Source organism: Cricetulus griseus, chromosome 3 (genome assembly GCF_003668045.3).
Source record: "Cricetulus griseus strain 17A/GY chromosome 3, alternate assembly CriGri-PICRH-1.0, whole genome shotgun sequence".
Lineage (NCBI taxonomy): Eukaryota > Metazoa > Chordata > Mammalia > Rodentia > Cricetidae > Cricetulus > Cricetulus griseus.
This window is the reverse complement of record NC_048596.1, coordinates 58,711,104-58,738,042: the sequence shown is the minus strand read 5'-3', so window position 1 is coordinate 58,738,042 and position 26,939 is coordinate 58,711,104. Positions and strand designations below refer to the sequence as shown.

Sequence of the window (26,939 nt, the reverse complement as noted above, 5' to 3'; positions counted from 1 at the left end):
GGCAGAACAGAGATGCCCCAGCCCAGCCAGGAGGGAACTCTTTCAGCTTGTCTTGGAAAGGAACTAAATAACTCTGAAACTAAGAGGACATTTTAGAGGATATCAGGAAGCACTTAGGGTTGAAGATCCAAGATAATGGATCTTGATACTGGAGACCAGGAGGGAGACTGGAATAAACCATGGAGCCCTTTGCTTCTATTACAAAAGGGAACACACCCTCCATTTTGGTTAGGTGCATAAATTGCTTGTAGGACTTGAGAAATTGACAGAGCAGCCAAGAACTAAATGAGAAAAAGAGAATCGAGCAGACCATGATAAACAGAAGTTAATAAGTAGGGTCTCGTATGGGGAGGGTCACAAAGGCCAAAACCTGGTCTGTGAGACAGGTGAGTGGCGTCAGCTGCCATCTGATAGAAAGTTCAGTGGCCAGAGGGGACAGATACAGATAATGGGAAGCCGGAAAGAGGGCTCTAACTGCAGAGATGGCCCAGACTTAATTGCCCCACAAGAATGTCACAAACACATTGCAGCAATCTGTCTGAAGACTGGAAAAAACAGACCAGTCCCTGGGGGGATATATGACATGCAAACAGGGCTAAGGTGAAGAATAAACCAACTCTTTTGAAAGGCGCTGACACCGTGGCTAAACCATTCCCTCCAACACTGCTCTGCACTTTTAAAAACAGTATCATGCCCATGGCTTCAATCAGAAACCAGAATGGTGGGATTGGAGTTTACCAACACACAAAAAGGGTGTAAAAGCACCAACAACATGTTGAGCACTGGCATGCATCTCAGTGGTAGAGCATTTGCTTAGCATGCAGGAGAACCCTAGTGTTGCAATGGTCAAAAACTTTTTTACAGTAGCACAGAAAACACCACAGTGCTGGAAGTTAGGCATGGTGACACTTGCCTTTAGTCCAGCACTTGGGAGGCAGAGGCAGGCAAATCTTGGGGAATTTGAAGCCAGCATGGTCTACACATAGAGTTCCAGGTTAGTCAAGGCTACACAATGAAACCCTGGCTCACAACAACAAAACCAAAAATAATGATGGGTCCAGCAAGAAAGTCAAGGAGGCCATCTTCCAAAAACCTACAGAGAAGCTTGACTCTGGGAAGTGGATGACTGAAACATTCTCTTTATGATAAAGAACCAAGCAAGAGCCTAGCATAGTGACACACATCTGTGATCTCAGAACTTAGGAGAGATGGGTAGGAGGATTGCTGAGAGTTGGAGGCCAAACAACCTGGGCTACAGAGTGAGACCATGTGCAAAAATACAAAAAAAAAAAAAAAAAAGGTAAGAACTGGTCGTGGTGACTTATATTTGCCATCCCAGCACTTTGGAGGCTGAAACAAGACAATTTTTGTGAATTCCAGACAAGCCTAGACTGTGTACATATATAGTGAGCTCCAGGCCTGCCTGGGCTATAAAGTAAGGCTATCTCAAAAAAAAAAAAAAAAAAAAAAAAAAAAAAAAAAAAAAAAGTAAAGCAAGGCTGGGCTGTGGCTAAGTTGGCAGAATGCTTGCCTGCTTGCCTAGCATTTACAAGGCCCTGGGTTCCATCCCTAGCACTTTAGGGGTGAGGCAGGAGGATCAAAATTTCTAGACTATCTTCATCTAATCGGCTGGACTACATGAGACTCTGTCTCAAGAAACAAACAACAATAAAAAATTAAGGCAAAAGAGCAAGAACGTCAGCTTGTACTTCAAACAGACCAGATGTCCCAGTCGGAGCTTGAGACAAGATAAAGGAATGTTTTGAAGAGGGATTTGCAGGCAAAGAAAGACTCTGTTATCATTATGAACAGCTGAACCAAGGGTTCTGGACTGTCAGAAGTGAGCAAGATGGAGTAGTGGAGGCTCCCTGAGGATCAGAGCAGAGCTGAGACCTGATGGCTTGAAGATGCTGTCCAGAGCTAGCTGTGGTGCTGTGCTCTGAGAATCCCAGCAGCTGAGGAGGCTGAGGCAGGAGGATCATGTGGCCAGATTGGACTGCATAATGAGACTGTTTCCTCCTTCCCTCCCCAAAGAAAAGTATACCATTCAAAATAGAAATTTTTATTTTTTAAAATTAATTATTCTTATTATTTGTGCATGTAGTGTGTGCATGTAAGCCTGCCATGTTACTCATGTAAAGGTCAGAGGACAACTTTTGGGAGTTGGTTCTCTCTTTCTTTCATGGAATTTGGAGATCTCAGGTTGTTGGGCTTGCACCGCAAGCATTTCTGCCCACTGAGGCATCTTGTCACACTAAAAAAATTTCAAACATACGATAATAATAAATCCAACAAAAGACACACACGGCAGTTCTGGAGAAAGTATAAAAATAAAGCCTCCCATTGAAAGACATTCAAGGAACTAGAGCTACTTACTGGCCCTGTGTTCCAGTTAAAGAGAAAGTCTGGGACACTGGCAGCAGCTAGGGGAGAACTCCATGCAAGACCATAGTGGGAGCCACAGGGACCCATTGGGTCCATACAGTGGGTAGAGACAGGCTTAACCCCATGGGTGTGGGCAGGGGACTCAGAGCCTTGGAGCAAGGTGAACTGTGACTAACAGAAAGCACAAGGGGAGGTGCCTGGGATGAGGAGCACCCTGTCCAGACACCAGGGGGTGCTCAGGTGCCAGGATGAAGAGCTTGCAGCCTTGAATAACAGGCTTCTTTGTTGATGCCTAGGGATGGGCTCAGGGGGAATAGTAAGGGCCTGGCTGCAGTGTGGCTAAGCAGAGAATCTTGCCAAAATAAGTAGTATTTATCATCCACAGAAAACCCAAGGCAGTTCTAGGAAGAAGTGGCAATTGTACCAAATCAGAAGACTGGGCTAACTGTGGCAGCTGGTAGGACATGTGTACAGTCCTAGCACTTGAGAGGGAGAGTCCAGAGAATCCTAAATTTGAGACTAGCTTGAGTAACACTATAAGTTCAGAATCAGCCGAGGGTACACAGCAAGACCCTGCCTCAGATAACCAAAGGTTGAGCAGGGTGGACACTGGAAGAAGAAAGAAAGAATTTTGAACACCCACCCATCAAGGGACAAAGATCAGGCTTTAGTCATAAAGAATTCCATACCACTAAAGCATCTGACCCACAGTCCAGTTACTAAGGCAAAGCCCAGAAGGTACATGCTCGACGGAGGGGAGCAGCATGCAAAAGGGGAATGCAGCAAGACGCCACCCCGATATGAGCTAAAACCATTTTGTGTTTCAGAAGTAGATTGGGATGGGTGTGGGTCAGGGTTAGCACACTTACTTCATTTATACACCAAGGCCTTGGGTTTGAGCCCCAGAAACTCAAAAAACAAAACCTGACCTAAACTAAAAAATTTATCATATATGCTTGGACTTGCAGAGCACGGCGGAATTCAGATGAAGGGTCCCTGGAGCCCTGCAGGGGAGGGGACATGTGGGCCAAGGGGCCACACGGAGCCTAGGGGTGCATTCCTCACGTTCCTTGTCTTGCGCCAGCACTGGACAGGCGGGTGGAGGCTTTTCCTGTTTTAATTATGCCTTCTTCGGTACATCTCAACAGTTAAACAGTTCAATAACTACTTTCTATGGAGGGAAGGACATCGCAAAAACTCTATCTTTATGTTCACAAGCAAACAGAACAAAAACTGCAGTAACTAGGGAAAGCCATAAATAAACCCTATCTTTGTCTGTCCAGCCAGTGAAGCCCCGAGCCCCCAGCTCAGGCAGGAACCACGCACGGATGCCTGCTTTTGCCATTACTGCCTTACCCGGGTCTGAAAACCCAAGACAATGCGAAAAGATGTTTAACGGAAATAAGATGTATAACTTCTGGAAAGGAGGAGACCAAAATACCACATTCTTACGGCCCCCAGAGAGCCGGCGGAAGAGTTCTCAGGATGAATGAGGGGTTCAGGCAGCAGTCAGATGCGAAGTGTGTATTGTAAATCAATATATTTTATTATTTTCCACCAGCAACCAGCCAGAAGATACAGAAGGGGGGGTAAGTTTCCATTTAAAAAAATCATAAAAACAACAGCCGAAACCAAAGGCATAAAAGTATTTAGACACGATCCTCCTGAGAACTGTCCTAGTCTACAGAAAGAAAATTTCAAACTACTAAAACATGTTAAAATGAAACTTGAGGAAAAGATAAAAACAGAAAAAAAAATCAAGCTTTTACACAGAGAGCTTGACTCTTAAGGTAATTGTTTTTTCAAAATTAGTGCATACTGTATAGTTTAACAGATTTTTTTTTAACCAAAATTGTTTTCTATTTGATTGTCTGTTTGTTGAGACAGGGTCTCATGTAGTCTAAGCTGACTCCAAACTCATTATGTAGCCAAATCTGGCATTATGTAGCCAAACCTGCTTCTACCTTCCAAGTGCTGGGATGACAGGTTAGGCAGTGTTCAGGATCAACTAGAATTCGAATAGGGTTTTCCTGAGAGTGAAGGCAGCCTTTGGAGTGACAAATCTAATATTCAATACAGAAGAAACATGCAGACACAGCTAAGAAAGAGCAGGGTCCAGTCTCAGAAGGTGTGCTCCCTGCCTGCTGAGACTGCACAAAGCCTCCTCGGTCTTTGTCTCCCCTGACCCTCACAGCAAAGAACGTGGATCCTACATTTGGATTCCCAGAGCAGCACACAGAAGCTCAGGCCAGTCCCCACAAAGCCCCCAGACCACCCAGATACCAAGTGACAAGCTCAGCAGGGACACCCTGACCATGCCTTCCATGCCCTCTGCTTTCCTAGACTGTAGCATTCATCCTTTTCCCACAGTGTCTATCAGCGTAAAACTGTGAACACATGAGAGTTTGGGGGGGGAGTGTGGGGACAGCCCAGTTGAGAAGGGGATATATTTAACGGGGAAGGATGGGAAAATAAAATATATATTTGGGAGGGGAAAAAAAAGAGAATGAGATTTTTGCTTTATGCCAATAACTAAAGGGAATTAGGAAGTTCAGCAGAAGAAAGATTGTTAAAAATAAAATCAGGGTGGATGTGATCAAGACACACTGAATATGTGTATAAAATGTTCAAAGAATAAATAAAATGTGTTTTAAAACAAATTAAAAATTCAGAAGGATAGTAAAATCTGTTTTTTTGTTTTGTTTTCAGACTGAGAAACATTTTTCCCACTTTAAAACAAACAAACAGAATTGTGGAGGGAAAGGAGGTTAGTAAATTCTACCTCTTAAAAGATAATGTTTTTGAAACAGAGTCTCATGTAGCCCAGGCTGGCCTTAAACTCACTATGTAGCCCAGGCTGGCCTTAAACTCATGGTGTTGCTCAATATGACCTTGAACCTCTCTCTGATCCTTCTGCCTGCCCAAGTGCTGGGAAACTTTAAATTTCTATATGTCAAAACATTGTCCATCAAAATGAAAAGGCATATTTCCACTCCTGGCTAAAATGGAGTAATAGAGACCGGATTTACCCTCCTGCCTGCAGCAGCCAACAAAACAACAGAACAAAACAAAACAGACACAAAGCCGTGGAACAATGATGTCTAGGGCGCCGCACATCAGCTGGCAAAGACAATGACCCCTGTGCAACGGAAACGTCTAGGGGCCTCTCACTGCCTAGCTCTCTTCCCTGAGAGAATTCCCAGGCCTCAAGCAGGAAGGGAACAAGGTGGAGCCTCAGGATACTTGAGTGAAAAAGCTGAGCAGAGGGGCTGAGGGGCTGAGGTAACTGGAGTTCAAGAGACAGACTGGGGGTGGGGGGGGGCAGTGCAGTGCTGCACAGTGGGAGAACCTGGGGTCCTGCAAACCCCCGTCAGTTGCACAGCAAGCATGACTGGGGCCAACACGAGCCTGGGAAACAGCCCTCTGAGCACTGCAGCTTCCCAGGCCCAGGAATGGTGGCTGTTCCCACCAGCCAGGGCAGAGGGCTGCAGGCTCACAGGTCTTGGGTCTGGGAAACCTTGCCCAAGTCTTGGGGACCTTTGGCCTGGAGCTGAACATTCTTCCAGACCTGCCTGTGAGAAATCATAAAAACAAGACCTGAAAGATCCAACTCCCACCCCCACCCCCACATCCCCCCCCCCCCGCCTCTGTGTGTGTATGTTTTGAGATAGGGTTACAGCCTGCTTACTCGGTTTCTACAGTGTTAGAGATCAAACCCAGGGCTTCATGTGTGCTGGGCATGCAGTCTGTCAACTACAAAGCTTAAAAATATTTATAGAAATGTAAAGATATTAAGCACTTGCTGAGACAAAACTCAGGATGTCCGGGGTCCCATAAAACCCATCAAGCAGAAACAAAGCAGGAAAGGAGCAGGGGTCACCAAGCGAAAGCAAATGGGGTGAAGCTGAATGAGACCCCAAGGTACCTACTAAGACAGACTGCGGGGGGCTCAGCTGGAAGGCCCTGGTGAAAAAAACATGGAATGAAGAGATGAATATAAGTTCAAATCAACACAAAGTGGAATTGGGGGTCAGTGGGTAGGGGGGGGCATGGGACAAAACAAGCAGCTATGAAGGCTGTGGGTTGGAAATGGTCCTAAGCACAACGGCAGGAAGCAGTTGCTCAGATAGAATGTGTGCTTAGCATGCACAAGGCCCCAACTTCCATCTCCAGCATCCAAAATGCAAAGCCAAACAAAACTAAGTGATTGGTCTTAAGATCCCAGTTAAGCAGCGGACTGCAAACTGAGGCTGGGACGTGGCTCCAACCATAGAGGACTTGCCTGGTAAGCATGAAGCCCTGGGGTCAATCCCCAGCACCACATATGTACTAGTATTACAGTGCACAGCTTCCATCCCTGGACTATATGTGACAAATTAATAAAACAGTTACTTTGTCTTAGAATAGCCCATACTCATACTCCTGGGCGTGTTTATCTTTCTTCTTTTTTCTTTACCTTAACCCTAGTGCTTAAAATCATTACTAAAAATGCCTTTTTAGAAACTAGAGAGATGGCTCAGTGGTTAAAAGCACTTGCTGCTTTCTCAGAAGAGTTTCGTTTGATTCCCAGCAGCCACATGGCAGCTTACAACCATCTGTAACTCCAGTCCCAGAGGATCTTCTGCCTTCTGGGGACACTGATCCCCAGATCCCCAGATATACATATAGAAACACACTCACACATACAAAATAAAAATACATTTAAAAGAAAATAAAAATGTTTTTTAATAGATCCAAATCTGTTTCATACTGGCAAAGAAAGAAAGGAAGGGGGAAAAAATCAAGCTTGTTAGACTGGATTTAAAAAAAAAAGAAAGACACCCCCCCTCCCACTGCCCACCCTTCCCACCCCACCCCCTTCCCCGCAATGCTTTAAATGTAGACACAAATGGTTTAAAAGAAATAACAAAGTTTCAAATGATGCCAGCAGAAACTCAGAGAACTGAAAGAAAGAAGAAAGGAATCCCCAGCTGAGCCAGGCTGCAATGTGTCCAGTGTGCCATGACCATCCCAGCACTGGAGAGGCTGAGGCAGGAGGATTGGGAGTGTGAGGCCAACTTGGGTTATATAGTGAGACATTGTTTAAGAAAAGACAAGGGTGAGAAACATCGGCTGGTGGTCTAACACTTTAGTGACCGTCTCCCAATAATTAACAGCACAAGTGAGCAGAAAACCAGCAAGCCTGGGGTGGACCTGACCATACAATCAACTAAGGTGGCTTGATTGACAGTGGCAGGGCATCCCCTCTGAGGCATGCTCTTCCCAGTGTGTAGGAAATGCTCGCCCACACTGGCTCGAATTCTGGACCTTTACATCAGCCTTAATAGGTTGAGAGGATTCAAGCCCTATAAAGTATGTGCTTTGACCATAATGGAATTAAATTATAAATCAATAACAGAAAGATCCTTGGAAAATCCCCAAGTATTTGGAAACTTAATAACATACTTTTAAACAAGAAAAAACTCAACAAGGAAATTGGGGAGTGTTCTCAACAGGATGAAAATGAACACCCAGCGCTGAGGGCTAAGAAACGCCACTCAGGAGGCACTCAGGGGAAACGCTTGTCGCCGAAGGCCTGTGTGAGAAACTGAGAAAGGGCTTGACCCGGGGATCTCAGCTCTCACATCTCTGAACACAGAAAAAGAAAAACAGCCGGACCAAAGGAAGCAGGAGGAGGGAAATGATCCAGCCGGGAAGTGGAAGCTGGGGGGGTCAGAAACAAAAAAGCAATGGGAAAAAATCAAGAAACCCCAAACCTTGTTCTTAGAGAATCAGTAGAATTGATCAACCCCTGACTAATGTGATGGGGTGGGGGTGGGGGACCTAGAAATTGTCACCATAGGGAAAGAGTGAGGTGGCACCATTACAGCCTCTAAGGAAATATTTTGAACAACTTTATGTTAATGAAACTGACAAGTTAACTAAATGGACACATTTCTCGAAAAACTCAAACTTCCAGAGCTGTGGAGAAGCAGGGCCCTAGGAATGCTCACAGTGTAAAAAGCAACTCAAGCCTTTCCACCTAAACCCCCCAGGGACATGGCTTCTCCAGAAGATCTGACTAAATATTTAAAGAAGCGTTAATAGCCACTATATACATTCTTAAAAAGAATAAAGAGGAAAGAGTACCTCCCAACTACACAAGGTCAGATTATCCTACACAAAATCAATGTCATTATAAGAAAACAACAGTGTGGGTTGCCCCAAACACACACACACACACACACACACACACACACACACACACACACACACAAAACTAAAATTTTAAGCAGCAGAATCCAGCTCTCCATAAAAAAGATAACGCATGACAATCAACAGTGATCCATCTCAGTAACTAATGAACAGTTACTGTAACACTGGAAAACCAAAGTGACCCATTGTATGAGGAACTCAACAAGGAAAAACACAGGTTGATGGTTTTTGGCCATTGGTTATTTGAGACAGAATCTCTTGTAGCTCAGGGAAGTCAGCCCTAACCATGTAGCCTAGGTTAGCCTCAAATGTCTGACCCTACTGCCTCCACCTTCTGAGTGCTGGGATTACAAACCACCCACCTGCCCAGCTGACTTGATCATCCCATTTAAGTACAGGAATGGCATTAGCAAACATTCATTCCTGACTTAAGGGGGAAAACAGCAGCTCTCAGCAGTGGTGTGGAGAACTCCCTCAGTTCTTCCAAGAGGTCCAAGGCAGTCCCCCTCCTCCCCTGCTGAGAACAAGAAGGGGCCTGGGATAGCTGCTGTCCCAGCCCCTGCTGCGCCCTCTTGCATTTCTCCAGGGGGGTTGCTCACTTGGGCAATTGCAGGAGAAGCAGCTGCAGATATGAAGGGAAAGTTGAAAGTGATTTTGTTTACAGATAGCACAGGCATCTTATCTGATAGAATCTATTAAAAAATTGCAAATATGGGTTTGGTAAGGTTGCAAGAGACAAGATGGATACACAAGGTCAAGTTTATTTCCACAGAATGGTCTGGCATTGACATCTTCAAGATGCCACTTTCCAGTGATATAAAAATACAGCATGCTTAGTGACAGTTCTGACAGTGTGAGATACCAATACATTGAAAAGCAAAAAACAAAAGTGAAGGACATCCTTGGATAAATGAGGCTGCTGAGGGGCTAACGTTGATAAGCAGCCCAGTTCTCCCTGAATTTGTAAAAATTAACTGGCGATTGTAAAATTTAAACCGATGGTGAAACCTGCTGAGACTGAGATAAAATTGTTCTTGTCAGACCCAAACAACTTGAGAGCCGGGAAGCAATAAAGACCTCCTGCCTGACTGGCTGAGATAACTACTTTCTCAGGCGCATTCTGAAGGCCCACCAGAGATTTCTTCTCATTCCACACCCGGGTCAGCTCTGCACGTATGCACAGATTTCTGCAACAAAGTTTATCTTTAACATTCTTTAAGCCTGCAGCAATGCCTACAAGACACTCTGGACAGAACACATAACTCCGTGGAGGTACCTCCACCAAGGAGCTGGCGCCAAAGCCGCCCCTGGCTCTTCAAGATTGAACTTTGTTCTCAGGGAGCTTACGCAAATGTCTCCCTTTTTCTGCTCTTAAAAAACTTCCCGTTGAACCAACTTTTGAATGCACGCATACTTTACAGTGGCACCAGGGTTTCCTTACAATGCTCTACAGATCAGATCCCCTGTAAACATCATCACTGGTGATGTTTTTGTGGACAGAATCTAGCAAATGGCCCCAAACAGCCCAAACATCCTTGAACAAGAACAATAAAATCAAAGAGCCTACATTCTGAGAACAAAAACTCCAAACAAGGTGGCATGGGTATAAAACACCGAAATAGATCAAAGGAACAAGATGGTCCAGAGATGAGCACGCAGGACTGGAAAAAAAAAAACATTTTTTATTACATGTACTTATTTATTTTATGTGGAGGGCATGGACGACACAGTGCTTATGTGGAGGTCAGAGGCTAACTCTTGAAAGTTGGCTTTCTCCATGTGGGTCCTGGGAATCCAACTGCGGTAGTCAGCTTGCACAGCAAGCTCCTTTACCCACTGAGCTGTCACTGATTTTCAACACAAGGTGCAAAAGCCTCTAGGTGTAAAACTGCTTCTTAGAGAAAATTGGCTAAAACAACTGAATATCCAAATACAAAAAGAGAAAATGAAAATAAATAAATTAAATAACAGAGTTCATACCCCATACTAGATGTAGAGTCTATTCAAAAAAAAAAAAAAAAAAAAAAAGAATAGTAGGAACAGAATACAAGAGAAAATCTTTGTGGTTGGGGGACATTCAAAGGAGCATTTGGCACAACATTAAAAGCACATTCTCTAGAACAAATTGACAAATTGGAATCCATTATTATTATTATTATTATTATTATATTATTATTACTATTAATTTGGTTCTTCAAATGGTAACTTGAGGAGACAAGCTAGGGACCAAGAGAGAGAATCTCTGCATAGTATGAGATTCTTTAGGTCTGATCCAGGATCCCTAAGGAACTCTCAAAAATCAATAATTTGAAAGCAAACACCCCAAAAGCAAAGTGTTGGGTCAAGATCTGAACAGCAAGAGGCACATGGAAGAAGCTGGTCAGCAAAATGTGTATAATAGCTCACGTCTGTAATCTCAGCATTGTGGAAGCAGGGCAGAATGACTTTGCAGAATTTGAAGCTAGCCTGATCTACCTAGTGAGATCATGTCCCAAAAAGCCAAAAGAGCCAGATGCGGTGGTACCTGGCATGACTTTAATTGGAAGCACTCTACTAGGAAGGCAGAGGTGGGCAGGTCTTTGTGAATTCCAGGTCATCCAAGGGTATATTCCGGCTCAAAAACAAATTAACAAGCCAAAGGAAGGGCTGGAGATATAGCTCAGCTAGCTGGTAGAATGTTTGCCTAGCATGCCCCGCATGTTCAATGCCCAGCACCGCTTGAACTAGCATGATAGGGCTTGCCTGTGAACTAACACTCTCGAGGGGGAGGTAGGATTAAGAGTTAAAGGTCATCTCAGCTATATAGTAAACTAAAGGATATGAGCTTCTGTAGCTGTCATCTATCTATCCAACTGAGAGTTGGAGGAGGAGAAAGACAAGGCAGCAAAGGCTGGGAAGGACAGACCATGAGGGTAAATACTAATTGACTACATAGCAACCTGGGAACCTGGGAGATGAACCTCAGCAGAAATGTACTGTGAAACAAGTTCTTCCCATGGCACATCAAAAAATGGCAGGGAACAAGGAGGTGTGGGAAGGACCACAAAGCCATAGGGATGCTTCATTGGCATCTCAGATGACAATCTGTGTTAACACCAACCCAAATGCCCACTATAAATATGGTATGTCAATTATTCATTATGAAAGTCACCTTCAAATTGAAAAGCTAATGGCAAATTGGAAAAGAGGGATGCCTGTTGGGGTGGAGGAAGCGACAGGGTTTCTTATAGTTCAGGCTGGCTTCCAACTCACCATGTAGCTGAAGATGACTTCAGACTTGTTGCCTCCACCTCCTGTGATGGGATCACAAGCATGCCCCACCACGTCTGGTTTATCCAGTGCTGGAGATGTGGATTGTTCAGAGGCCACAACCACTACATCTGAGCTGGAACGGAACTGCTGTTGGTGTTGGGAGGATCTGGTGTGTCCCCGAAAGCCTTCCCCTACATTGTCTATCTATCAGTCCCAGAAACACCTGACATTGAACCTCAAAATTCCAACCAGAAGAACATTGTGGAACCTTGGACAGGCTTGGGGTAGGCACTTGAAGTGGCATCGTATTCTCTTTTAGAGTGTGTCCCAAGATCAGTTGCTCATCACTCTCCTAAGGCCCTTCCTTCTCCCTTTTCCAAGCCATGAGGACCCCAGCTCCCAGGCCCTGTGGCATCTCCATGCTCAGCACTTCTTCATTCCCAGCCCTTTCTACTCCTGCCCTTCAGGGAGTCTTTTCTCCCTGAGTTAGACACCATATGTTACATATATGGTTGCCTCATACTTCGATGCTTTCTTCCCAAGGGATGTCTCAGAACCACCTCATTTTAGACTGGGCCAGCAAGATAGTTCAGTTTGGGTAAAGGTGCTTGTTTCCAAGCCTGATGAATCTAAATTCAGTCTCTGAGACCCATGGGGTTTATCAAGTCTCTTTCCCAGCAGGCACGGCCAGCTTTGAACTCAACTTTGGGCTACAACTTTGAGCCCATCAACTGGCAGCTTTAAAAATGGCTACAACAATGCTTAATAAGGAAACATCAACACTGAACTTTTCATGTTCCCTCTTCTAGCCAGTGGCCTCTTAGAAGAGGTGTGGAGTGGGGAGTACACAGGGCTGTGGTAGGTCAGTCAGACTGAACAACAAGAGAAGGGAGAGGAAGGGTGAGACAAGTCTGACCTGGAGATGTAGGGAGGGAGGGCTCAGAACCCAGACTAGGCTAAGGCCATCTGCTGCTGTGAAACAGCCTATCCAGCCAACAGTCTCGTGGGCCATAGCCACACTCAGTATGTATCAGGAGGCCTAGATTTGGGCATATGGGCAGGGACCTGTGCTCATTACTTCATTGCTCATCTTCAATTCCTTCATCCTAGGTAACCCCAATGCTCATTTTCATCACTAAATAGATGGGGGGAGCACTCCAGATTCTCCTAGAACAATGGTTCTCAACCTCTTTCACAGGGGTCTCCTAAGACTATAGAAAACACAGATATTTACTGTATGATTCATAACAATAGCAAAAGTACAATGAAAATAATTTTATGGTTGGGAGTCACCACAACATGAGGAACTGTATTAAAAGGTCACAGCCTTAGGAAGGTTGAGAACCATTGTCCTAGAGTCACCACTATTCTATCCAGCTAGATCTAGAAACACAGCACTACCAGTCTTGGGAACTAGAACCTCCTGGAGGTACACTATGGCCCCTTATAGGGTACCTGATATCTCCATCCTTGCCTCCCCCAACCCCAAAAGGCAACCATGTTGCCATGGGGTGCAGATAGTAACAAGGACTGAAGGAGCTAGAAACCAGCAAAGAGAAGACCTTGTAGGGAAAGTGGGGCCCACAAGCAGGAAAGAACTACAATACCACCAAGTCAGGGACAGGAGATATGGACAGGGATCTCTTAGTATGAGCCAGGCTGGAGGGTCCCTGGCCCTGTGCAGGGTGGAGGGTCAGTGGACAGAAAAGCCTAAGAAAGCTAGTGGCCTCTTGGAGGAGGTGTGGCCAGGGGCTCCTGGGACAGGGAGTATGCAGGGCTGCTGGGCTGCAAATGTGGCTGGGCAGCCAAGAAAGGGAGGGAAGGAGAAAGGAGGGGGTCCTGGGAGTCTAGCCTGGAAGGGAAAACAACCCAGTCCGGGCTGGGAGAGGGGCCTTAGACCTCAGACAGGAGGTCCAGCCCACCCCACCCTTCCCCAGCTCTGCTGCTCCAGGGATTGTTGGCTAAGCTGTGATTGAATTGTTGAGGAGGGTTAGGGTCCTGTGTGGAATGGGGGATGGGAGGTAGCCTCTTGATGTGCCTGTGGGAGAGAAAGAGACAAAGAGCTGGGCATAGCGGAAGGCATTGTGGATGTTTGTACAGCTAGGCTGTGGGACACAGGGTGGGGGCTGGACAACCAGGCCTTGGTGAGCCTTATAGGGTGATTTAGTCCAGTGGCGAAAAAGGGGAGTGGGAACAAAGGTAGTGCTGGACTATCTATAGCAAGGGGACAGTGTGATTCAGAGTAGATTGGGGGTGCAGGGTGTATGACAGTGCTTGAAGGAACAATGCTATGTTGGGATGGGAAAGCAGGACAGTAGGTGCCCTTTTTAGAATCCAGCAACCAGCAGTGCAAAAATACGAGGTGGCTCATGACAAATCGCGGTGCCCTTGTGGGTGGGGAAGCATGTGGATGTAGGGCACTTACAGGATGAAGAGCAGGGAGGTACATTGTACACAGAGTTGTGCGCGGGACTCTGCTGTGTATGGTTCTGGGTGGAAACAACGGGTACAAACAACGAGTACAGTGTGCTCGCGGGCTCTTTGCGGGTCCCGGTGAGGGGCGGGGTTGTGCGTTGTGTGCCAGGCGGAGAGGCGGAGTGCACTGTGCCGGGGGCGGTGCCTGGGAAGTTTGTGGTGCACGGGTGGGGGTGGGAATTTGCGGGATACCGAACGTGCGTGGCCCTGGGTGCAGGGAGAGGGGTAGCGCGGCCTCCGGAAGCGAGGGGGCGCTGTGCCAGCGCGGGCACTGTGCAGAGTGTCACTCCTTCCGGACCGTGAGGTGCGGCTGCCATGGCGCGGAATGTGTTGTGAGTAATGTCGTGGCCGGGCTGAGCGGGCAGCGCAGCCCAGGTCGGGTGGGCGCGGGGCCCGGGCGGTCCCGAGGACCGGAAGCAGGAGGCGCCCGCACTCGGCCAGTTTCCCGCAGGAGTCCACGCGGCAGACCTACCGCGGCGTAGTGTGCTGGCTGTCAATCACAGCCAACGGCTCGGGCCTGCTCTGGCAAATAGCCAGAGCTGGGCCGAGATCGGCCAGTGCTCGCAGCACCCCTGCCCCAAACCCCCAAAAGTTGCTGCGTTCACAGATCTCCACGTGGCCAGCAGGGCTGGCCTCCCAGTCTAAGCAGGAAACACGTGTTCAGTGAACACGTGACCCACTGGATGGGTGGCCCTGTGTTGAGCATTAACGTGGGTTTGGGGGGTTCTCATGGAGACGGGATTTGGGGAGCCCTGCACACAGCTGGGGAGAGGACTTCAGGAATTGCCTGGTGGGCACCCGTGTAATTTATTTCGCAGACTGGCTAGGAGGGACCAGGGCCCTCCGAATCAGCAGGGCTGTGTGAGTCAGCCACGTACTCACCCCCTGGCTTTGCAGGGAGCTAGTGGGACCCATGTGTGAGTGGATGTTGGGTGGGTGGGGACAGGGTGAGATCAGGGATGAGACCTGAGCTACCAAGGGCAAGTTGCAGCCTAGTTACCAGTAGGGAACCAGGTGCCCAGGTTGTGAGGGGAGGAGAGCCAAGAGTTCCCCTTGAAATAGACTGTTTGGGGTGTTTGTAAAAAGCAGTAGGAAGGAAGTTAAGTTAGAGGAACCCTGAAAAGCCAGGCCTCAGAAGAGCAGCAAGGCTAGGAGAGCAGGGAGGGTCCTGGGACCAAGAGGAGGTGACTCCGAGGGGAGTCACCAGGCTTGGGATGTGCCTGGCAGTCTGTGGGGAGAGTTTGTGGGCAAGGGCAGATGTAGGGGAATCAGAAATGTGCAGGTAGTCCTCATGGTTCCAGTGTGGTCTTAGGGCCTCTGCTCTCAGGTCCTAACCCTGAAAATTCAGAGACTAGAAGATTCAGGGAGCTTAGTGAACGCTGTACCCCACTTTCCACCATTAAGGAAGGTCTTCCCAATTTTGTCCTAATGCTGGGCCACAGTTAGGGCCCTGCTGATAATGTGTGGCCAACTTGGATACTACAGTTGACCTGGACTTCAAGGCACCATATCCCTCTTCAAAACCCGCCCTTCTTTCGGGGGTCTTTTCCCTGCCTTCCTTGCTGCCTGCTGTAGGCACAGAGCTCAAGGTCCTCTCAGAGGTTCTGCAAGGGCACTAGAGATCTGGCAACAATGTATGGATTTGATCAAGGGTTGGATCGTTAGTGACTGAGTTTGGCAAACATTTAGCTCCCACCAGGCTACCTTCATGGTCCTTTCCTGTGGTGTTCTCTCAACTTGGAGAGCCAGCATATACTTTTCCAAAGCTAGATCCACATGGAACTCGGTCTTTCACAGGTCTAGGTGCTCCCGGGTTTGACCCACATGCCACACCTCTGGTTATCAGTGTGACCCTAGGTGGTCCTGTGTACCCATCTTCCACCTGGGCACCGTGGACTGTGAACCTCTAGTAAGTCCACAGACCTTGACTTTCTCCACTTCCATGTCTGTTCAGCAGGCTGGGAGGTGTATAAGACCACCAGGCAGAGATTCTGCTTTGTCTACAGGCCTGATAATGGTGAGAAACAGTGGCTACCCCAAATCCTTAGCAGCTTCTGCCTGTTTGGGTAGTTTTAGGAATCCAGTGAGGTGTTGCCAGCACCATGTTGCAAACACTGTCTTTATCAGTAATGTCTTTATCAGTAACCCCAGCCTGCTGATCTCCCTCTCAAGGAACAAGGGCTCTTCTTTGCTGAGGGGGAGAGTAATGGGGTCCTTCTCCCTGGCCATGGGAACACCCAGAAGCAGGAGTTGGTAGGCCTTCGGAGGAGGTGGTAACTTCAAGTGGAGTACCACTACCACTCTGCCCATGAGGTCCTCCCCCCTTGCTCTCTTACATTTTTACAAGTTGTGACTATGACCACCATGCCATACTATAATCCTCAGCTCTTGTTTTGTTTTCATTTTTTTTTTTTTTGTTCTTTTAAGCTTCCCTTTTGCCCTTTCCATAGGCTTGCTGCTAGAAAGGGGCCTCTAGGACAGGGTGGATGAAGCCCACAAAGGCTTTCAGTACAACCCTGGCCACCATAAGCTCCTGTGCATGTCTGTAAAGCTGAAGAGACCCTACCCCAATTTATATAGATATTTCCCCCTGCCCCTTGCAGTAGTATCCATAACCCTGGTACGCCAGAAGGGAGGCTAAGGACTGGGAAACTTCTTGTCCCACCCCCGCCCCATGTACTAATCACACCATGCAGTCGGGGACAGGCCCTGTGACCCTCCATGTCCTGGTACAGTTCCTATGATTAACTGCCCCCTTGACCCTACTGGTGTGAGTGAACACATGAGCCTGTTGCACTGGTGTGTATGTGTGTGTGCAACCCTAAACCTTTAATTTCTCCTGAGCAGGTACCCCCTCTACCAGCTGGGTGGTCCCCAGCTCCGTGTGTTCCGAACCAACTTCTTCATCCAGCTGGTGCGGCCTGGTACTGCCCAGCCTGAAGATACTGTGCAATTCCGAATCCCTATGGAGTAAGTAAGTCCCAAAGGAATTTGGGGGCTGGGGAGCGGCCTCCAGGATGTGGGTCCTGTCCTGTTTTCTAGCTCAGCTCCCCAGGGCCGGGCTTTTCCTGTGGTGGAAAGACCTGGGGCCGCTTTGCTTGCTCAGCGGATGGTGGAGGGGCCTGATGTTTGCAGAACTTCAGGCAGCCAGAGAACAAGCATGCTCTTGGCTGGTTTCCTGGCTCGCCCTCCACCTGGGGAAAGCTTAACAGAAAGCCTGAGATTTGTTGAATTCTTGCCTCCATCCTTTTCCCAGGAAAGGAGTCCCCGGAGGCTGGGTTGGAGCATGCTGAGATTTGCAGAGCTTCTAGATTGTTAGCCCTGAGTTCCTCACCTCCTTCTGCTCAGTTCAGTGTGCCATTTTTTTTTTTTTTCTTTTTTTAGGAAGGAGCAGTCAATCCCGACTGCTGGTGTTGCTCTGAGTCCTAAAAGCCTCAGGCACCAACTCAGCTGGGGGAGAGGGAGCAGGATGCAAGGGGCAGGGGGAAATATCTATATAAATTGGGGTAGGGTCTCTTCAGCTTTACAGACATGCACAGGAGCTTATGGTGGCCAGGGTTGTACTGAAAGCCTTTGTGGGCTTCATCCACCCTGTCCTAGAGGCCCCTTTCTAGCAGCAAGTGTCTCATAGACCACAGTAGCAAGTCCAGTCACAGATAGGAGCCCAGCCTGGGAACGGTCCCGATGCTCTACATTTTATCAGGGTGAGCCCAGCTGGCTCCTGGTGATGATCAAGAGAGGACCAAGTAAATCAAGCTAATGAAACCAAGCTCTCATTGCCCTAACTTATCCTTGTATCTGGAGAGAGGACAGGACTGGAGCCACAGCTGCTCCTGCACTCTTGCCCTTATCCTTGGGTAAGATATCTTTTTTCTAGGCTTAGCTCATACTTGTTTTCTTTCTGTCTCGTCCAGGATGACCAGGGTGGACCTTCGGAATTACCTTGAGCAAATTTACAATGTTCCTGTGGCTGCTGTGCGCACGCGGGTGCAGCATGGTGGGTACCTGTGTTTTGGCTTGACTCCAGGATATAGCTCTGTGCCTACTCCATGATGTCTCCAGACTCTCCATGAGGGGAAACTGAGGCAGGAGGGACTTGGGTGACTTGCCAGAGTCACATAGGCTCCTTGGTAGAAGTCTGCTCCCAGCCCCTTTCCTTGTAGTCCATTGAAGGTCCCCAACACTTTTAGCTGTGACCCTGAAATGTCCTCTGCTCCTTCAAACCATTTTCTTAGCCTGGGCTGGTCTCTAGTAGATCTCCACAGTCTTCTCCACAGACCCTTATGTGGCCCATCAGTGGCAGAGCCAGTGCTCAGGGCTGGCTGACAGTACTGCCCCCCTGAGAAATGCCCAGAGAACGTACATTTCACCAGGGAGAAAAGAGGCCCCTTCTATTTTTTTTAAAAAATCTTTTGCTATCATTTTTATTTTCTAAGACTCTTTTTACTTAAACATAGAAACTGGTTTTGGTGGCATTACTGGGAGATCTGTCTGAGACCCCTCCTGATGCTCAGTCTACCCGTTGAAACCCCCACCTCCAGATGATATCCTGTGCCTTACTGGAAAATGGTTTCTAGACTGTAAGACTGATCAGCGGCCAGGATCTCAAGCAGGGTCTGCTGTCCCCTCACAGGCTCCAACAGGAGGAGGGACCACAAGAGTGTAAGGATCAAGAAGCCAGACTACAAAGTAGCCTACGTGCAGCTGGTGAGTGAGAACAGACCTGTTTCTGCTCATTGTCTCAACTGTGTCCTGGGGCTGTTTGTGCAATACACTCCACCTTTCTGGACCCTAGACCTGGAAACCTGGAGAGAGAAAAGCTCTGGTCCTAGTGCACCTCAGCAGAGTACCTCTGCAGAGCTCAGGAAGTCCATTCCTTATTTTGTGTTAAAGGCCAATGAATGCCTTGGCTTTGTGTTTGTTGAAAACAGAAATCAGAGGGAATGTGGAAAGCCACAGCTCTGTGAAGACCTGGTCTTGGACAGATCCTGGGTCTGGTACAGAGTTGATGTCCCCCTAGGAGCCCAAAGCAGTGAAGAGGTTGGGATCTCTGGGGCACAAGGGTCTTCACATTCCTGTTTGTCAGTCTCATCAAGACAGTGACTCTTCAAGTACAGGCACCAAAGCTACTTATTACATCTCATCCTTGCCTGGGGTCCAGAAAGAGGACTCTAATCTAGCCTGGGCCTTTATTTACTGAGTTGCAGACTTGCCAGAAAGTATGCATTTTCAAGCTTGCTCTCGCCCATAGTCTTTGAGGCCAGATTTTAAACCACCACCCTTGGGTCTCAGTGTCCAGACAGAATCCCCTTTGACCTCTGGGAATCTTGCCGGGAAGACTCCACTTGTCAGGGTCCATTAACTACCCCCCCACACACACACACACTGCTTGAACCTCACTGGGGGGCTTCCTCCAGTTCCTCCAGTTTCATTGTAAACAGTCCTCCAGGGAGCCCAGCCGCCACAGCTGGCCACTAGATGGCAGTCATGCTATTGAGAATGGGCTCCTCCCACCCCGCCTAGGCTAGATGACTGTTTGTTCAAAGACCCTGGGAGGGAGGCAGGCAGCTTTGCTGAAGAAAGAGCCACAGTTGTTCTAAACAGGCCTAATATTTGCTGTACATAAAATCAGCCATGCAGGTGGGCAAAGAAGGCCTGGGCCGTCTGAAGGCCTGTGTGTGTGTGAGCACTGGGTGTTGAATCCACCCATCTGTCTCTGTCACGGCCTGTGGGGCCACATCCGTATGCTGGCATTTGCCACAAGTCACTTCAGAGACAGCTATGGTTACAAGTGGCTTTTGAGACATATGAGCCCCTACATCCCCCCCTCCAGCCCCACCACACTCATGAAAGCTGGACTCAGTAGTTCTTAGATCTGGCGTCTGCAGCTGCCAACAGGCATGTCCACCTTCCTCTGTGAAATTGTGATAAATGGGGGCCCATCGTGGCCCCACTGGGCAAGGCTTCTTGATCAGAATTAAAATTTGTAACGCACCTCCTTCCAAGCTCCAGTCTAGAAATGGTTAGTGTTTGGGACTTCCCTGCTGTATCTGCAAAGACTGTCTTTGTCTTCTAGCATGTCCTTTGGGGGGCGGGGGGCTTCTGGTAGCTGCATTGTGAGGCTCAGGAAGGGGCAAGCAGAGGGAGAGAGACAGTTCATTGTGAGTGTGGACGTGGAAAGGCGGGTCCCACATGGTGGGCGTCCACATTTTTCTCCTGACAACCTGATAAACATCTTTTTGGTCGGGTGGGGAGGGAGCCTTAGCAAGCTCTCAGACCCCACATAACAAAAAGAGCATTGACCATGTTTACACAGAATGGTGTTTGACTGAGTGTTGCACACAGGCCCTGAGCCCTAGACTCCAGAATAAATGCTGCGGGCAGGCACAGTCCAGCCCAACAATGGCCCTCAGGGGCCCTGGGATTACTGGAGCCAGCTTCTCCACTTTTCCCCTTGGCCTTTTTTCTTTTCCTGCCTTGGGCCCCTCAAAACCGGCTTTCCCTCCTTGAAGGGTGGGTGGCTACATTTTTTTAAAAGTATGAAGTAATTATCTCTAGAGATATTCCTCAGAGAAGACATACGGGCACCCGTAGATGGTGAAATGGGTCCCTTTCTGGTTACTTCTGGTCTTTCCCAACACCTACCCGCATAGGCTGTCTTATCTTTGTCTCTGGACCTCAGGCTATCATTTTGGGCTCCAGCTGCCACCAAACCCAGCAGTCAGTTCTAGGTGAGCAGTCAGCTCTGCTTATAAGCTACTGCCTCCTTTTTTTAAATTTTTGAAACAGGGTCTCATGTAGCCTAGACTAGCCTGGAACTCCTTGTGTAGTCATGGATAACCCTGAGCATCTGATCCTCTTGCCTCCACCTCTCTAGTGCTGATTACAGCACCAAGCATGAACAGCCCCATGTTTTTATGGTACTGGAGAGTAAACCCAGGGCCCCATTCATGCTAGGCAGGAAGTCTACCAACTAAGCTGCATGCCCAGCCCCAAAGCAAGAGTCTGGGAACCAAGTGCACAACTCTGGCTGAACTTTCTAAGGTGCCCCAGATTCAGAATTCCCTCTTTGTTCACATATGAGACAAGAGGGAATGGTAAGAGGGGGGTCTCTCTGCCTCCAGGTTGGCCCTTTTGTGCCCCTTCCCTCTTACACCTCTTATCTTAGAGATGTTAGCAGGAAAGTGAACCTCCCAGCCCTGTTTCTGCTTAGAGCCTTGCAGTACTGGCTCGTTCCCCCTCCCAGGGCCTTCACTGGTGCTGGCCCACATGCTTGAGGCCCCAGGCTGGGACTTGGCCATGCTGACACACTCTGAACTTGTAGTGAAAGACGTAAAAGCAGTTAATTTGCAAAGCCAGGCTTGATTTATAGACTGCTGCGTATGTAGGTTTCTCTGTACGTTGTGTGCATTTTATTTGCCAAGTTCGGAGCCTGGAGGAGGGCGGCCTTTAATGTGGCTGAAGGCCTTTAGATATTTTGGATGGAAAAAGTTTTAGCATGGCACCAGACGTCATTTGTGTCCTGTTTTTCTGCTCTTAGTTCCTGCCCCCAGTTCCACCGGCTGCCGCCTGGTGAATGGGCCTTTGCTGGACTGCTTTTAATGAGCCCTGGGCTGGTGCAGACCCCTGTAAAGAGATAATGTCCATGAAAAGGGCCATTGTCCCAGTAATAGCCTGCCGCTGATAGATAAAGGTTGGAGGGCTGGACTGCAAGGTGTTTGTTTTCCCAGCAGGAACCCTGCCTAGAGACACTGGTGGCTCATCATCCTGTTGTTTGTCATCCAGGGTCCAGGATTGTTAGCCTCTAGGGATTGAATCCCTCTGTGAGATAGGAAGGCTAGCCTCAGGCTCTCAACTAAGCCCCTGTTTTTCTCTCCAGGCCCATGGGCAGACCTTCACCTTCCCAGATCTTTTTCCAGAGAAAGACCCCAGTCCTGCAGACCCTCTGGAAGAGGAGCCTCAGCTGCAGAGGCAGAGCAGCGACCCTCGGTGCCCTGGTATCCCTTCTTGGTTTGGCCTATGACCTGTGTGCTAACAGGGACTGGGCCACAGACCTAGTGAGCACAGTGGTTCTGACAAGCCCAAATAAAAATCCTTTGTGGAGAAAGACATGGACACTTTGCTTTCTGTCATGGATGGCGCCTCTGGGTCTCTAACACGTGGTGCAGGAGGCTTGCAGCACAGACAGCAGTGTGAACCTTCATACCTGATAGGACAGCTCAGGGTGGCTCTGTGGGAACAGAAGCCCACTGCCAGGCAAGTGTGTGAGCCCCAGGAAACAGTCCCAGATTGCAGCCCTCATTGCCCTCATTGCGGGGAGGAGGGGATCGCCTGTCCAGACAGGTTTTGGTGTGATACAATGGCAGGAAGGACCAGAGAGGGATGGGGAGCAGGAAGGATGTGGAAGGGCATGAGGGAGATGAGAGGCAGATCTGCAGGCTCCAGGGGCTGTGTCATTGCAAGGAGACAGCCAGGCCAGGCCACCATGACCAGAGGCTATGGGTGACGAGACATGAAAGAGCAGCATGGAGCCAGTATGAGTGCAGAGACCGAGATTACAAGGCGCAAAGGACCAGCAGGATTGATTGCTAGATAAAGATACTTCCCTTTAAGCCTGGGGACCTGAGTTTGATCCCCAGAACCCACAGAAGGTGAATTGTCCTGTGATTTTCACACATCTGTGGAGCACACCTGCCCACCAACACCCATCACACATACACAGGCAATAATTAAGATTTTAAAGGAACCAAGTCATATGCCTTTAGCTATATTGACTAGAATCTTGGGAGTGTCTATCCATTATTTTTCAGCATTAATGCCTGAGGTTTTTGGGGTTTTTTTGTTTGTGTGTGTGTGTGTTTGGGTGTTTTGGCTTCGATTTTTAAGGTAGGGTTTTTCTGTGTAGCCCTTGCTGTCCTGGAACTTGCTGTGTAGACCAGATTGGCCTCAACTCAGAGGTCTGCCTACCCCTGCTTTCTGAGTTCTGAGATTAAAGGCATGTGCCATTAAGCCCGATCCTAGTCTGTGTTTGTAACTGTGTCTAATATGACTGTGTGTAGGTTTCAGGGTGTCTGGTCATTTCACTGACTAACTGTATGGGTCTGTAAATAAAGTATCTCTGCCTGTGTCCAGTATTATGTGTATTAATATATCTGAGAGTTGACTGTCTGAGAGAATATGTGTTCAATTCTGTAAATGTGTGTCTGTGTATGTGTCTGAAACTGATTCAGTGTGTGTGTCTGAGTGTGACTGTGACTATGTGTCACTGTGTATGTTAGACCCACTATATGTGTGTGTGTGTGTCTTAAAGTATGTGTGATTGTGACTATGACTAGCTCAGTGTTTCTGATTATGAGTTTGTCTTGGTGTGAAATTTAATTCTAAGGAGGAAGTTTGCTTAGAGATTTGGGGAGCAGTCATGGTATCTCCATATGCCGTGGATAGCCCAGTCTCATCACTCATGTGCCCATGTGGCATCTCGCCCCCATCTCTGGGTGCCTGTCTGCCTGGACTTGGAATCTGTGCTCTGCAACATGGTTGGGCTGTGGGCTGTGGGCTGTGGGTTTTGAGCAGGGCTTGGGGCCTCCTGAGATGGAGTCAGTGCTCAGTCCCTCCCCGACTGGAGTGCAAAGCTGGGGGTGGGGATGGAGGGTGGAAAGCATGCTGGCGGAGGCTGAAGGCCAGCAAAAGTACCCTTCAAGTGTTGATTTAGAGGATGGGGAAGGTCAGGAAGTGGGCAGGAGAACTGTATTTTCCTTAGAGAAATAATTCATGGGGCCTCGGGCATGGAGGACCCTCACTGTTGGGGGAGGAGGAATCCCATCTTTCACGCCACATGCACAAGGAACTGTTCACAATCTCCACAAGGGCACAGGCGGCCCTGGGGGCCAAGGTCACCCTTCATCATGTCCTGCTGGCTGCCACAGTCCCCCCCACCCGCTTTTCTCCAATCACACCATACCACACACACACAAACACACACACACAAACACACACACACACACACACACACACACATACACACACACACACACACACACACACACACACACACACACACACGCCACCCCCACCATGACCCTCACAGGCCCAGGCTACAGCCCACTCTTCTAGCCAGGGGAGGAGGCAGGGGCTTCCAGTTGATGGTACCTGCTTCCCCCATGCCCAGGAGGCTCCCTGAGTAGGGCAGCTGGGGTGCCCTGGAGTGCAGTAGTCACTCCAGTATACAGTCAAGTCACCTAGGGTAAGGCAGCTTAGGTGGGCAAGTGACAAGGGACATGGAGACAGTATCACCTACTTCCTTGTTGCCAGACCCCCTTTGCCATGTCTACTTGGTACACATAAGCCCACTAATTCTAAAGGGCAGAGTCGTCTTTTTTCTTTTCTTTTCTTTTCTTTTTTGGGGGGGCGTTTCGAGACAGGTTTTCTCTGTGTAGCTTTGGAGCCTATCCTTGAACTCACAGAGATCCGCCTGCCTCTGCCTCCCGAGGCTGGGATTAAAGGCGTGTGCCACCAACGCTCGGCCAAGGACAGAGTCTTAAGGGGGGGGGCGGGTCTTCTATACTCCTATAACCTCACAGACTCAGTCCCAAAGGGTATGCTTATGATAGGGTGACGAAAGTCTGGGATGAGCTACTGCAGCCGGCCTGTGTGCGAATGTACATGCACACACACAGGCATACCTCATGAACCAGAGTGTAAGCAACTTTGTAATTCCAAGCTGTCTGGTAGAGCTTGAGGAGATGGCCTGCCCCAGTCACTCAAGAAGTCCTGAAGCTTCTGTATCCCCTTCTACTTTCCGGGTGCTTTGTGGGCCCCTCTGGGCCTGTGAGGCTCGTCTTCAGGAATGCTTCTTGTCTGGCTAATCAGAACTGGCAGAAAAGCCCAGCCTTGATTACTACACCATGGATGTGGCCAAAGGAAAAAGAAGTCCACAGGTTGTGGCCTGGGATGGGGTGCCCTAAAACTCAGGGAAAGAGCCCTGTCTGAGACTTCCTACAACCCCAGGCATATAATGTTGTCTGAGAGGAGCAGGCTGGGTGTCCCCTCTCCAGCCCCTAGGCTCCCCTCTCCATCTGAAGCATCAGGGGAGGACCAACCAGTGCCTTAGGAAGTTAATCTCTGTCCCTGGGTAAGGGCTCCAGGGACTGGCTTCCCTGTGACTGGGTGTCCCTTTCTCTTAACCCTCAAAGAAAGTACACACATTCCCAGCCTTATGATTTCAAATTATGTCAGCTGACTGTGAGGGCAGGGGAAAGGGGCTGCAGAGACAACTAAGAACCCCAGAAAGTGGGCTGCCTGCCACCAGGTAAGTGCAGAGGATGTGTGAACCGGGTCAGACCTATCAGTTCTGGTGAGAGGGCTGTCCCCTCATTTTGTTACCCTGGGCAGGGGAGAGCTGGCCTTGGGACATTAACATCTGCCTTTTATTTTAAATTACATCGATTGGGCTAGCAAAATGGCTCAGCAGTTAAGAGCACACACTGCTCTGTTAGAGGACCTGGGTTTGGTTCCCAGTACCCACATCAGGATGCTCACTCAAAACAGCACTCAGCCCCAGTACCAGGGGGATCTAGTACCTCTGAGCTATGCAGGGGTTTTCTCATGTGCACCACACAGATGCACACATAGACGCAAAATTGAAACTGTTTAAAGGAAAGTCAAATTACATTTACTTGTTTATTATGTGTGAAGGGGTGTGGAGCTCAAAGAACAAGTTTCAAGAGTCCGTTCTCTACTTCCAGGGGATCCAACTGAGCTCATCAGGATTGGTGGCAGGCGGTTTTACCTGCTGAACATTCTCCCCATTGTATCTGACTTTTAAACAGCTTTCCAGAGGCGTGCTTTGCCCTATACACATTGCACATCAGGGTGTGGTTCAGTGGCTTGGAGTGCGTTGCCAGAGTTGTGTACATTTTCACAAGCTCTCACCCTTAGCCGTGCCCCCTCCCTCCTCAGCCACTAGCACCCCTATCTTCCCTTCCCCTGTCCCCGTGGATGTGGTAATTCTAGGAACATTACATGAGTGGTCACACAGAGGATCTGTCTTCCCTATGGCTGGTTCATATCTTCAAACAGTACCTTCAAAGTCCATCCATACTGTGGCAGAGGGCAGGATTTTCTTCATTTTCAGGATGGGTGATATTCTGTGGTATGGGTAGACTACATTTTGTCCATGACTCGGTGGACTCATAAATTAATTCAACCATCTGGCCCTTGTGACTGATGCTGGTATTCAAATTTGTGTATGGACATGTGTTTTTGTTCCTCCTTAGGGGACTGTGCATTCTTGGCCCCAGTGGACTGATGTGCCATGGCTAAGGATGCTGGCTGTCCTGTGAACAGGGTCCCTTCCCTGAAACCCACCTTCATCTCCAGGCTTGTGCTCACTGTCCAGATGCCACTCCAATCATGGGCCTCCTCAGGCATCACTCACAGCTCAAGCCTCAGGGGACAGCAGGATTTCTGTACAAGGTTGCAGAAGCAGCTGACAGACACACAGGTCCTTGCCCTGCGCTCCAACCAGCTGTAACGTATTATTCTCTTGGGCCTGAGGAGATGGCTCAGTGGGGCTAAAGTACTTGCTGTGCAAGCATGAGGATCTAAGTTAGCTCCCTGGAAACCCTGTAAAA

The 26,939-nt window shown here is 48.5% G+C and overlaps 1 protein-coding gene across 6 annotated transcripts; it reads left to right on the top strand.

Moving 5' to 3' along the window:
* The first annotated feature begins 14,486 nt into the window (after positions 1 to 14,486).
* Mrpl23 (mitochondrial ribosomal protein L23) lies at positions 14,487 to 22,422 on the top strand. Of its 6 annotated transcripts, none has more exons than XM_027408870.2 (6): positions 14,618 to 14,639; positions 16,262 to 16,324; positions 17,155 to 17,281; positions 18,222 to 18,304; positions 18,941 to 19,014; positions 22,187 to 22,422. In XM_027408870.2, the coding sequence occupies exons 1-6, from the start codon at positions 14,633 to 14,635 to the stop codon at positions 22,328 to 22,330; spliced, it is 498 nt and encodes a 165-aa protein (XP_027264671.1). In that variant the 5' UTR covers positions 14,618 to 14,632; the 3' UTR covers positions 22,331 to 22,422. The 6 variants fall into 6 exon arrangements, with proteins under 6 accessions (XP_027264673.1, XP_027264671.1, XP_027264672.1 ...); XM_027408871.2 differs by lacking the exon at positions 14,618 to 14,639 and adding an exon at positions 14,686 to 15,097 and having other exon boundaries at positions 18,849 to 19,014; positions 22,187 to 22,262; XM_027408869.2 differs by lacking the exon at positions 14,618 to 14,639 and adding an exon at positions 14,949 to 15,097 and having other exon boundaries at positions 16,265 to 16,324.
* Positions 22,423 to 26,939: the final 4,517 nt, after the last annotated feature.